The sequence below is a fragment of the Acanthisitta chloris genome, unplaced genomic scaffold, assembly GCF_000695815.1.
Source record: "Acanthisitta chloris isolate BGI_N310 unplaced genomic scaffold, ASM69581v1 scaffold1867, whole genome shotgun sequence".
Taxonomy (NCBI): Eukaryota; Metazoa; Chordata; class Aves; order Passeriformes; family Acanthisittidae; genus Acanthisitta; species Acanthisitta chloris.
The window spans coordinates 31063-43417 of record NW_008682016.1 but is presented as its reverse complement, the minus strand read 5'-3'; the positions used below and the strand labels follow the sequence as shown (position 1 = coordinate 43417).

The window sequence follows — 12355 nt, the reverse complement described above, 5'->3', positions numbered from 1 at the left end:
GATGGGGCAGCCACAACTGCTCTGGGCTACCTGTGCCAGCGATTTAAAAGGCCTTTTCCAATGATTCTATGAGTCTATGTAAGTGATAAACATGATTTTAAGACCCTTTTCCCACCTCACCCCCAAACTAGAGCTTTGGGTATGATTTTAAGACCCTTTTCCCACCTCATCCCCAAACTAGAGCTTTGGGTAGAGAGGTTTGATGTTCAGTAACTCCTGTACGACCACTGGATGAAACCCTGGGGAACCCTGATGAGATTGTGTTGCCCTCATAATATTTGGGGAGGGAGTTTGAGGATTTTGGAGAGAAAGCAGTGGATGGGAAGGAAGTATTTGCATGTGCTCATTGTGGGGGCCATAAAGCTCTAAATCTTACAGTTTCCCCCTCCTTAAGCTCCCTAAGCATCATTCTGAGCAACCTGGTCTGGCAGAAGGTGTCCCTGCACATGGCAAGGGGGTTGGAGTGAGATGATCTTTAAGGTTCCTTCCAACCCAAACCATTCTAGGATTGTATGATTACTTCAGAGAGCCTTCTTGGCTCTGAGCAAAGCAGCACTGCAAGGACTCTCTCCCCCTCCCTGATGCAGAGCCTAAGGAGGAGAATAAATGGTTATAATCCCCCAGATCAGGCACCACATTTGGGGAGCCAAGCCCACAGCATCCCTATTTTAACAATTCCCTGGAGGTGCTGCCATGGCTCATTTTCACCCCCCTGGGAATCTCATCGGGCATCTGCCTCCCTTCCCTGCTCACAGGCAGGTGGGGGAGAGGCAGGAGCGTGCGGCAGATCCCCCAACACACACTACTCATCCCTTTGTGCACCCCAATCCCTCTGCCCACTCACCCCTTCTCCCCCACACTCCCACCCACCTCGGTGTCTCATTCAGGGATGGCTCACGGCTCCTCCAGGTAGCAGCAGGGATGGATACTAACCTCAGCTTCTCCTTAAGGACCCCATTAACATGGAGATGCTGCCTTTCCCTCCCCTTCCTCCCCGCAGTCCAGACTGCTAGAAAACTGAAAATAGGGGAGAGAGGTGGGAAATCCAGGACAGCACATCCTCCCCCACGACGTGGGCTGAGGTTTCTCTGAGCAGCTCAGTGGGGAGGTCACAGTCTGTGTGGAGAAGGGAGAATCAGTGGCAATCAGCAGAGAAGGGCTGGATGTGTTGGCCAGATGCTCCTGCATCTCCCCCCAGATCCTTCCCTCTCCCTGTTGCAACATTCCTGCCAGGCTCCATGGAGAAAGCTCATTGCTATTGTGCTGGGAGTGAGCTGCCACCGCCTCCCCAGCATCCGCCAGGCTGGAATCAGGAGACAGGGAGCAGTGCCTAGCTCATCCCTGGAACCCTGCAGTGGGATCATCCCTGCCCAGGTCATGTCAATCCTTATGGTTCTTTCACTAAAATCAGGCAGAAGTAACTCTGGCTACCATTGTAGCCTCTGTTTTTTCTTTTTCCCTATTTATTTCCTTTTTCCTTTCCTTTTTCCCTTCTTTTTTCCCCTCCTATTTTTATTTTCTCTTACTTTTTATTTTCCTTCTCTCCCCGCCTTGTTTACTTTTATTATTTTCTCCCTCCCCCAAGGCTTGACCTTGCTAAGATCTGTGGGCACAAATATTTCCTTGTCAGTAATCTTTTTTTCCAGTTGGGACCAGCCCTATTAGGACACAAACTCTATGAGAAGAAGGGAGATGGAATAAATTCCCATGGTCATGTTGGGACAACACTAGCAACTAAAAGATTGGTGTCAGAATCACTTCTGTCCCTGCCATGTACTTCTTAATCCTCTGTACTTAAAGGGTGAACCTCATGTGGGACCTGCAGCTCCTGCCGCATGGACCATCCAAGTCTCAAGCTTTAAATAGGTCCTAGATGTTCACCTTTCCCTAAACTCCTTGTTTGCTACATCTCCCAAATACAGACCTTTCCCAGAACAGGGATATGAAGCCTCTGCAGTGCTTTGCTCCAAGATATTCTTTACTCAGAGGGTGGTGAGGTACAAATTGACCAGAGAAACTGTGTCTGCCCCATCCCTAGAAGTGCTCAAGGCCAAGTTGGATGGAGCTTGGAGAAACCTGGGCTAGTGGAAGGTGTCCCTGTCCATGACAGGGGATTGGAATGGATGGTCTTGAAAGTCTCTTCCAACCCAAACCATAATAGAATTCCCTGATCTCCTGCCTGAGACCACAAAGCAGTTGTGTTCAGTGTGGGGAAGTGATGTACTGAGGAGCTGTGATGGCTTTTATGGGGAAGGAAAACTCCTAGAGAGCTTTGCACAGCAACTCCCTCCCCAGCTCCTGCCAACCCTGTTCTAATATGTCTTTTAGTGATGTTTGGGGCCTCATAGATTTGGAAAGAACAAATTAGTAGAGTCTGTTGCTTGTTTTTCACACTCTCCTGCTTCCTCTGAGCTTCCCTGCTGTCCCTAATTATCCATCTCTCATTTACAGGTACTTAAATAATGGGAATGGAAAAACTGGTTGAATTAGGCTGGGCTGAGGATGCTCTGAATGAGGCTCCCTTCCCTTCAGGAGTGACCCAGCATTACTCCTGCTGTTATTAGAGCTGCAGACTCCCCATTACCATGTGAGGCAGCTGCTCTGTTGTTTTCTTGAGCCAAGAGGACACAATTCCTGCCCTGGCTCCAGCTGTGGCTCCCTGTGGCTAGGAGAGATTAGGAACAGAAAGTAAGGATGCTTAGGGGAAATCCTTTGTTAATGCTTAGAGGGGACAAAGATAAGAGAAATAACTTAGAAGAAGGAGAAGCAAAAGGGAAAAGTGGGAAAAAAGGTAAATAGAGTCACAACTTAGTGATAGAATTGCTAAAAATAGGTGAGCTGTGCCCTAGTTTGTCTTCACAGTGGTGATGGCTGTGAGAGCTGAGAACTGACAGAGCTCTGGAGACACAGATTAGGCTGGAAACAGCAACCTCATGTCCCACTGCAATCAGGGAAAGGCTCTGTGTCCCTTTGGTGCCCTTCGGAGCTCACTGCAAAGAGCCAGACACATTCCTGTTTACAGAGAGGTACAAACAATGTTCTCAAAATGAGTTATAAGGATGCATTTAGTTTTTCCTTTACTTTTAGGAATGTTCCAGCACTGAGGAGACCTGGGTTGAAACTGTAATGCCAAATTAGGCAGAGTTTGGCTTCAAATCTGACTGAGGTGTTGACCAAAGACACCTCCAGCCAAATCCTAGATAGGTTTGAAAATGCCTTAGCTTCTTCTGGCATATCCCCACATGGGAACAGAGCTGTTCCCACTCACAGCAGGGGTAGGACCTTGTCATTTGTTGGGAAAAAGGGGCTGTGGTTGATTCCCCGTGGAAGTGCTGCTGGCTGCAGCCACATTCTGTATTATTCTCTCTTATGGCCTATCCCATTGCTCCTTCCTCCCCACAGCCCATAGCAGGGAGTCTGCAGCTTGGAAACCTTCCCATGAGCCAGTTTAGCTTCACTGATGGAAAACAAGGCTCCCACCACTCCCAAAGTCCTTTCCACATGCACTTGTGCAGGAAGAAAAATCCATGTAGGTGCTGAGAAATGTGGAAGAGAGGCTTATCATGGATTCAGCCAAGGGAACAGCATGATGTTCTTGAGATGCAGAAGCAGGTAGGCTATAGGGAGGCAGTCAGAACCCCTCTCTCCTCATCATCTGAGTAGCTGCACAGCTTCCCTTGGCTCACCATGTGATCAAGAGTATGGTTTGATGCCACCAACAAGGACAATGCTCCATTTTCCCTGTGTGGCTGTGATCTCCCAGTGTTCCTTCACCATCAGCACTGACCTCATCTCACACTGCCTTGGGGGTGAGAACATGAGAGCCAGAAATGCAGAGGAGAGTGAGACTGGCTCCACAGAGCACAGATGATCCGTAGATCAGCATAGGCACATAATCCTGGCTGATGATGAGGAGCACAGCTCTCCTGGACTGGTGAGACTCTGTCAGCCAAGCCACACCAGGAGATGAACCAGGGCTGGGAGCTTCACAGCCACCCTACTGCTTTTCTTTATTTAGCAGACCTGTGATTCTTAGTGTTTGCTGCTGAGGGGGAGTAAAACAACACTAAAATCAGACACTTTTACTAGAACACAGAGAGGGACACCCTAAAGGAAGGCAGGTGGGCAAAGACACAAGTGTGTGGCCAAAAGTGGGCCAAATTCAGCTGTAAACTGTGTGACAGATGAAGTGTCACAAACCAGGGATGATCAGGCCCTTTGACATGGCAACAAATGTACTGTGCTAGTTCATCAGTGATGTGGACAGGAGGAAAATGAAGTTCATTTGGAGATGTCTGTGTTGACCTCATGAGGGTCATAACAGCCAACACTACAGTGTGAAAAATTCTGCTGCTTTGACTTCCTTACTTTAGCCTCAGGCAGGACTGAGGAAGAAAAAAGCAGCACAAAGAGAAGCTCATTAACATTTCCTCTGCCCAGCGAGGAAAGGAAAATAACAAACATCTCATTAAAGAAGGAGAGAAGAGAATTTTAAAACACAGGAGATATTTTTAGGCTGAAAACAAAGCATTCTCTCGTCCCCACTAAGTAGGGCTCTCCAGATGAAAAGAAATAAGAACTTGCAGGCTCCTCTGCACCAGAAGGAGTGGCATTAATAACAGTCATTATGATCACTGTGGTTAATGTGGCTAGTAGGATGTCCTCAGTTTTCCACTTGCTTCCCACCCTCCCAGTAAGTGACGTGTGGGCCCCAGTGGTGGGGGACAATGGGTGTCCAGGAACAATAAATAGAGCCACTGACGTGAACTGTGTGTTTTCAATGCAAAACTCTTGTTCTGTGAGTGCCAGTTTCAGTGCAATAAACTGTTCCAGGGTTGGAGATGGATGAATGGAGACGTATGGTGCAAATTAAATGTGTTATTCTCTTCCCTTTTCTTATAAATTTCAAAGCTCAATTCCTTGGTTTCCTCTTCATTTTACTTCCTTCTTGAGGGGCTTGCTGCCAAACAAATGATTGGGCAGCTTTGCCTGGGAAGTTAGAGGGGAATCAATAGGGATTAAAAGGATGTGGAGGCAGAAGGGAGGGAATGTGGTTTATTATTTTCTTGTAGAAGAAACAATTCTGGAAGGAAAAGGAAAAAATGTAGCCCAGCAGATATAGGATAACACAGAAAATCCCTTGATTACCACTAGGAAATATTAGTTCCTGCAAAAATATGGGATCAATTGCCCACCAGCCTTCAGGCTTCTAATTTTAGGCACTTGATAGAGTCCTTGATGAAAGACAGGGTCCTCCAGGCAGTGATTCTGAGAAGGAACAAAATGCACATGGCAATGCATAATTGGGGAGGGACCTTGGCATCACATGAGGGTAATACAGCATCTAGCAGAGCTCTTCAGAGCATATGCCATGAAAAGACAGCACAAATCAGCTGCACCAGAAGCTTTCCCAAGCCCTGGGATCTCCCCCTTCTCACTCACCCACCAGGTTCATCTGGCTCACAGCTTAGCTCCAAGGAGTGACATATCTTGCCATAAGGTAGATCTGGGCTAAACACTTGTCCAGATGAGGTGGCAAAGGGATGTCAACCCCAAAAACACCCAAAACCCCAACACATTTGCTCCAAGGTGAGATGCAGTGAAAGCTCACAGTCTGAGGAGGTGCCAAGGGTGAGTGCCACCAGGCTCTGGGTGCAACGTGTCCTCAGCAGAGCATTGTTGTGACAGCACTGGAGAAGCTGCCAGTGCTGGCTGTGACTCAGTGTCCCTTTTGCCTGGTCCCCCTCCCCACAGTGGGCTCTCCATTGCTGCTCACTGCTACATGCTCCTTTTGCTGCCTTTAATTAGTCTGTTGGCATTTCTCTTTCTCTCTCCTCATTTTTTTTTTTTTTGGTCTCATCCCAATCTACTGTAGTTTAAAACTGTTCAGGAAGCTCTAGGGAGACAACCCACGTTGACACCATCCCTGCTGTGCTCTGAGATGTGGCTTTTGCTATTTTCTCTTCTTTCCTTGCTTCTACTCTTCTGGAAACTGCTCCCTGATCACCCTCATACTGCTTTCCCACCTTCCTTTCTGCTCTTCTTGCCCCACTCTTGTCTTGGACCTCATGAGGAACGTATGAGGACCAGGTTACCCAAGGAAGTGGTGGCTGCTCCAACACTGGTGATGTTCAAAGCCAGGCTGGATGAGGCCTTGAGAAACCTGGTCTAGTGGAGAGGTGACCCTGCCCATGGCACAGTGGGTTGGAACTAGATGGTCTGTAAGGTCCATTCCACCCCCTAAATTTCTATGATTCTATGCCCTGCTGTCTCCTCCATCCACCTCATTGCCAGCTCCCCTGGCACCAGGCAGCTAATTCAAACAGAAGTCATTTTGTCTTTTTGTGAAGCCTTGGGATAAACCTGCTGTGGCTATGAGAACCTCCTCCCTATCCTGCCCCATCCATGGACCTTGTCCTTCCATGTCTGTCTGCCTCAAATTGCCTCTTTCCATCACCTCCCAGCACTCCACAGCTCCCTCCTCCCTTTGCTTCCGGCTCCCCTCTCTCCTCCTCCTCTACCCACGCACCTTACTTTAATTAGAAATACAAAGAAAATGCTTATCACATATGTCTCAATCAGTAACTCGTTCCCCAGCAGGTCCAGAAGGAAAACCCCCATTCCTCCTCGCTTCTCCTTCTTTCCCCCACCACCTCCACAGAATTAGGAGGAGAGTGATTAGGAGGATGTGAAAGGATGCTGAATGAGATTAACCCAGAGACCTGGAAAAGCTGGAGGAAAGAGCCAAGAGAAACATGGTGATATTCAGCAAGGACTCATTCAGTGCCTGAGAAGAAAGAGTCCCTGGCAGCAAGTGATTGGCAGGACTGGACCTGGGGGTGCTGGGGGACAGAAGGTTGAGCATGATCTAGCAGTGTGTCCTGGCAGCAAAAAAGGTATCCTGGACTGTGGGAGCAGGAGTACAGCCAGGAGATCAATGGAAGTGATTATCCCACTCTAGTCAGGACATATTAGATCATATTTAGCTGCTGCAACAGCTTTAGGGCTCTTAGTGATCAAATGGAATGAGTTCAGGCCATGCAGATGACCAGAGCCAGAGCATCTGCCTGGTGCCTGCTGTGAGACTAGGGCTTGTCCAGCCTGGAGAGATGATGGTTTTGGGGGTCCTAAAAGTGTCCCATACCTATGGGGAGGTTATCAAGGAGATAGAACTAGGATCTTCATGGAGGTGAGAGGACAAGAGACACTGGGTCTAAATTCAAACAAGACACTCAGTGTGGGTACAAGAAATAAGCTTTTCCCTCTGAGGAGAAAGGCTGGAGCAATGCCCATCCCTGGGGTTTCCAATAGCTGAAAACTGAACCATCTGAGCTGACCCAGTAGCCGACTCAGCTTAGAGTAGGAGGTTGAGCCAGAAACCTCCTGAGGTCCCTTCCAGCCTTAGTAATCCTGAGATCCTACAACCAGGGCTAAGTGCCAAATGAGGCCATTCAGGATGACGAATCCAAGTAAAGGAGAAGGAAAGAGATGTAATAGGGGCTGGAAAGGGAATATTAGGTGGAGTAGGTTTTATAGCCTGTTCATCCCAGACTCTGGGACAAGGTGAGGTTGAAATCAGGTTAGCTCACAAGTCTATAACCTGTCCCCATCCACTAGCAACCTCCTACAGGCCATTTCTGGGGATCCTGAGTGAAAAGCTTTCTGGAGAATATCTTGGCACCAATCCAGAGATACAAAGACTCCACAGTCTCTCCCAATTCATGTTCTCTCTGACTGGAAATGTAGGCTGGAGGCAGAATCTCTGGGGTACAAAGGCTGTAGCATAAAAGGCTTCAGATCTGTCCTAAACCCTCAGATGATTGACATTTGACTTTTTCTGAACACAAACACACATGCCCCAAAATCTTGTGCTTAGGAAAACTGGGTGATAAAGGAGAAGTAAGGAAGGCAGAGAGCAAACATCTCACTATGGTGATATATGGGGTGGATGAAGTGGCTAGCAAACATCTCACTATGGTGATATATGTGGGGGCATGAAGTGGCACTGGGAGGGTGTGATGGACTAGGAATCTGCATTTACACCCTCAGGCTTTTGTCCTCTTCCCCACTCAATTTACACCAAACATCTCACTATGGTGATATATGGGGTGGATGAAGTGGCTCTGGGAGGGTGTGATGGACTAGGAATCTGCATTTACATCCTCAGGCTTTTGTCCCCTTCCCCACTCACTGTCACAACTCCCTTTCAACCAAACCATGCAGCCCCTCTAGGTCAGTTTACTGCTGCCCTAAATAATCTTTCTGTTCCCTGTCCAGCAGTGGTGTTTGTCCATGTGCCATCCCCTGGGAGGGAACAGAGATGTGCCTTCCTGCACCACATGGATATAGGAGGGAAGGAAGGGACTTCTGTCCTCTGTCCCTTATGCCCTTCGGTTTAACTATCAGCGCTTTGCTCCAAGGGGACTCTACTTTAATGCTTGGGGTCACTCCTTTCATCAGGACTTCACTGAAAGACTGTTCACCTCCTTTTTGCTCTCCCAGGGTGACTGCATTCCCACCAGGAGCTGTGGGAGTAGGAATCCATCCTAATCCTCCTTGGCACACTGCCCCCAATTCCGAGTGGAGGCAATCCACCCTCCCCACCCCCCCACACACACCAGGCTTGAAACCCCTTTTTAGGTGCTCCTGATGAATCAGCATCCCACTGCCTCTGGCCACTGGCACTGGGAAAGGATGAGAAGCCCTCGATGTCCTCAGCACCTCTCTGAGGGTGTTCCGGCAGGGAAACTCTTTCGGATTAGGGAATCCTTTATCTCTGGTTTATGTAAAACCCGGAGACTCCTTTTATGGTTGGCTTTTCCTGCTTTGTCAAGAGCAAAGAACAAATGGAGCTTCATCTGCGTTTGTGGGTTGGCTCCCTGATTAAGCATCTGATTCAAAGCTAAGTACGGCACAGGCTTTTGATGGGTGGATTTAATTCCATGTAAAAACCAGGATATCGACCCCCTCCCTTTCCCAATATTCCCAAGATAGCGGTGGGGCTGGTGCAATTAAGCCATGGGGATAACTCCCACCTCCCAATGCTTTAGCAAGTCCAGAGTGCTCCAGTTTGTGCTGAAGTGGCTCTTTTGAGTGTTTCCTCCCCCCCCCCCCCCCCCCCCGCCCTTTTCTTTTCCTTTTCCTTTCCTTCCCTGTTGATTTCCCAGCACTCCCAGGCATTTGCATTAGGATTGAGCTCGCTCTGTGTGTGTGTGTGTGTGTGTGCACATTTGGGGGTATGTGGGGGACCGTGGGTGTCTCTCTTGGTGTGACACACTGAATTCCTCCGCATCTCCCCCTCTGAATCCTGCCAGGGGAATCATACTAATGATGACCTTGCTGAGTAAATAGTTGTGGAATGAATAAGAGCTTTTCCTGCAATCCGAGAGAGGCGGAAGGTGGGATTACTCATCCATCTATCCAACTGTCTCCAGCACCTTTCAAGTGCTTCTCGCGTCGAGTCTGGGGGCGTGTGCGAGGGGGTGGGAAGCAAGGGGAGGCTGCCAAAATCTGGGTTGCCACAGCCACCAGCTTCCCTTGTCCTCCAATGAGCGCTGAGCTGAGAGTGTGAGAGGAGGCAGGGCACCACCCACATGTTGAGCCCTGTGGAGTATAAGTAGATGGAAGAGCCTGGACTAGTGGCAGTTCAGACAGGGAAGAGAAGCAGCTCTTTGCATCTCTAGTGAAAGCATTTCTGACTCTCCAAGTTTACCAGAGGAGGAATCACCTGGATTTTTTAGCAGCAGCTTCTTTGTGCATCTCGGGGTGTTTTTCTCCAGTGAGGACTTTGCGCCTGGCAAGATTCTCAGCTGCGAACGAGCGACACGTGTGCGGGACTGGACGTCTTAGCCAACTCCTCTCCTTGTTCCTGGAGGATCCTGGCTCTCTCTGGGACACCCTGAGCAGTGACATCGGCATTTCCAGCTGGGCACCGGGAGAAATTTGCCTCCAGCTCTTCTCTGGGATCCACGGGGACCGATCAGCTCGCTCTGCGGTGATATCTGATTTGGTTGTGTTTGTGTCCAAAAGTCCTTTCGAGGGGGGTTTGAAAGTCTCTGTGTGTCTTTCAGGAAGTTTTGTGGTGGGGGATTTGGAGGTCCAGCTCTAGTGTCAGGGCTACTCTCCCAGTTCTTTCTGTGTTTGCCACTCGCACGGTTGGAGCCATGCAGCTGGATAATGTCACCAATGCTGGCATCCACTCCTTCCAGGGGCACCGTGGAGTTGCCAACAAGCCCAATGTGATCCTGCAGATAGGGAAATGCAGGGCAGAAATGTTGGAGCATGTCAGGAGGACCCATAGGCACCTCCTGACTGAGGTCTCCAAGCAGGTGGAGCGGGAGCTGAAGGGTTTGCAAAAGTCAGTGGGGAAGTTAGAGAACAACTTGGAGGATCATGTCCCAACTGATAACCAGAGATGGAAGAAATCCATCAAGGCCTGCCTGGCCAGATGCCAGGAAACCATTGCCCACCTGGAGAGGTGGGTCAAGAGAGAGATGAATGTTTGGAAGGAGGTCTTTTTCCGTCTGGAAAAGTGGGCAGACCGTCTGGAGTCCATGGGAGGCAAATATTGCCCTGGGGAACAAGGCAAGCAAACAGTGTCTGTTGGGGTGGGAGGCCCAGAGATAAGGCCAAGTGAGGGGGAGATCTATGACTATGCCCTTGATATGAGCCAAATGTATGCTCTGACCCCTCCTCCTGGGGAGGTGCCCAGCATCCCCCAGGGCCATGATTCCTACCAGTGGGTCTCTGTGTCAGAGGATGCTCCAGCCTCCCCAGTGGAGACCCAGGTCTTTGAGGATCCCCGGGAGTTCTTGAGCCACTTAGAGGAATACTTAAAGCAGGTGGGTGGAACAGAGGAGTATTGGCTGTCTCAGATCCAAAATCACATGAATGGCCCAGCTAAAAAGTGGTGGGAATACAAGCAGGACTCTGTCAAGAACTGGGTGGAGTTCAAGAAGGAGTTCCTGCAGTACAGCGAGGGAACTCTGACTAGGGATGCTATCAAAAGGGAGCTGGATTTGCCCCAGAAAGAGGGGGAGCCCCTGGATCAGTTCCTTTGGCGCAAGAGAGACTTGTACCAGACCCTCTATGTTGATGCAGATGAGGAGGAAATTATCCAGTATGTGGTGGGCACCCTCCAGCCCAAGCTCAAGCGCTTCTTGAGCTACCCCTTGCCCAAGACCTTAGAGCAGCTGATTCAAAGAGGGAAGGAGGTCCAGGGCAACATGGAGCACTCTGAGGAGCCCAGCCCACAGAGGACCCCTGAGATTCAGTCAGGAGATTCTGTGGAGACTGTGCCTCCCTCAACCACTGCCAGTCCTGTGCCAAGCAATGGGACTCAACCTGAGCCCCCAAGCCCTCCAGCCACTGTCATATGAGCTTGTCCAAGAAAGACAGTGGTCTGGGTTATGTGAAAGGGAGAAAGGGGAGTATTTAGGAAGCTTCTCCTTGGAGAGAGGTTCTGGCTGAGACGAGACATGAGGTGTGCTCAGTCCAACAGCCCAGAGCAGAGGAATTAACTTTGCTTGTGGGGGGAGGGAGGTGATGGGGAAGAGGCACCTTAGGATGTGGTTGCCCACCTCACCTGAGCCATGCAATCCGGTGGTGCTGGAGCCCCTGCTTGCACCGCTGTGGGGAACAGACAATTTTATGAGATCCCTGACAAGAAACTCGAGACAATTCCCAACTTGTGAAGCAGCTGCTTAGCACTGGAGGCTTTCAAGGGTTTCATACGAGTGCAGCAATTGGCTGAGGGTTCCTACCCATTTGGATCTCTTTATGCTTCTCTCCTCCCTCTTCTGCAGAGGTGTCCCTGTCCTGAGGCTACAGCTTTCTTTTGACCCTTGCCTGTTTCTAATTAACCACTGGGCTTCTGTTCACTTGGCAATTTCCTGCTCTTACTTGCTCCAAAAGATTAAATTAAAGTTTTTTGATTATTTTTTGTTTTAAGAAGGAAAAAAAATCCTATTACTTCAGGAACTGAAAGCTTTAAGAATCTGGATTATTTTTCCTGGTTTTCATTTCACTGCACCTAATACCTGCTTTAATGTGTTTCCTCTCAGGAGGCTCTGACTGGTTTACTTCTTGTCGTAGTTTCTGCTCACTCCAATCAAGGCCACTGCAGTGCAGAGGCAAATTTCATCCTTTAAGAAGGAAAAAAAATCCTATTACTTCAGGAACTGAAAGCTTTAAGAATCTGGATTATTTTTCCTGGTTTTCATTTCACTGCACCTAATACCTGCTTTAATGTGTTTCCTCTCAGGAGGCTCTGACTGGTTTACTTCTTGTCGTAGTTTCTGCTCACTCCAATCAAGGCCACTGCAGTGCAGAGGCAAATTTCATCCTTGCACATTAT

At 49.1% G+C, this 12355-nt stretch overlaps 1 protein-coding gene across 1 annotated transcript; it reads left to right on the top strand.

Annotated features, from left to right (window-relative positions):
* The first annotated feature begins 10075 nt into the window (after nt 1–10075).
* Nucleotides 10076–11794, top strand: ARC (activity-regulated cytoskeleton-associated protein). Its single transcript, XM_009078330.1, has one exon. The coding sequence runs from the start codon at nt 10164–10166 to the stop codon at nt 11376–11378; it is 1215 nt and encodes a 404-aa protein (XP_009076578.1). The 5' UTR covers nt 10076–10163; the 3' UTR covers nt 11379–11794.
* Nucleotides 11795–12355: the final 561 nt, after the last annotated feature.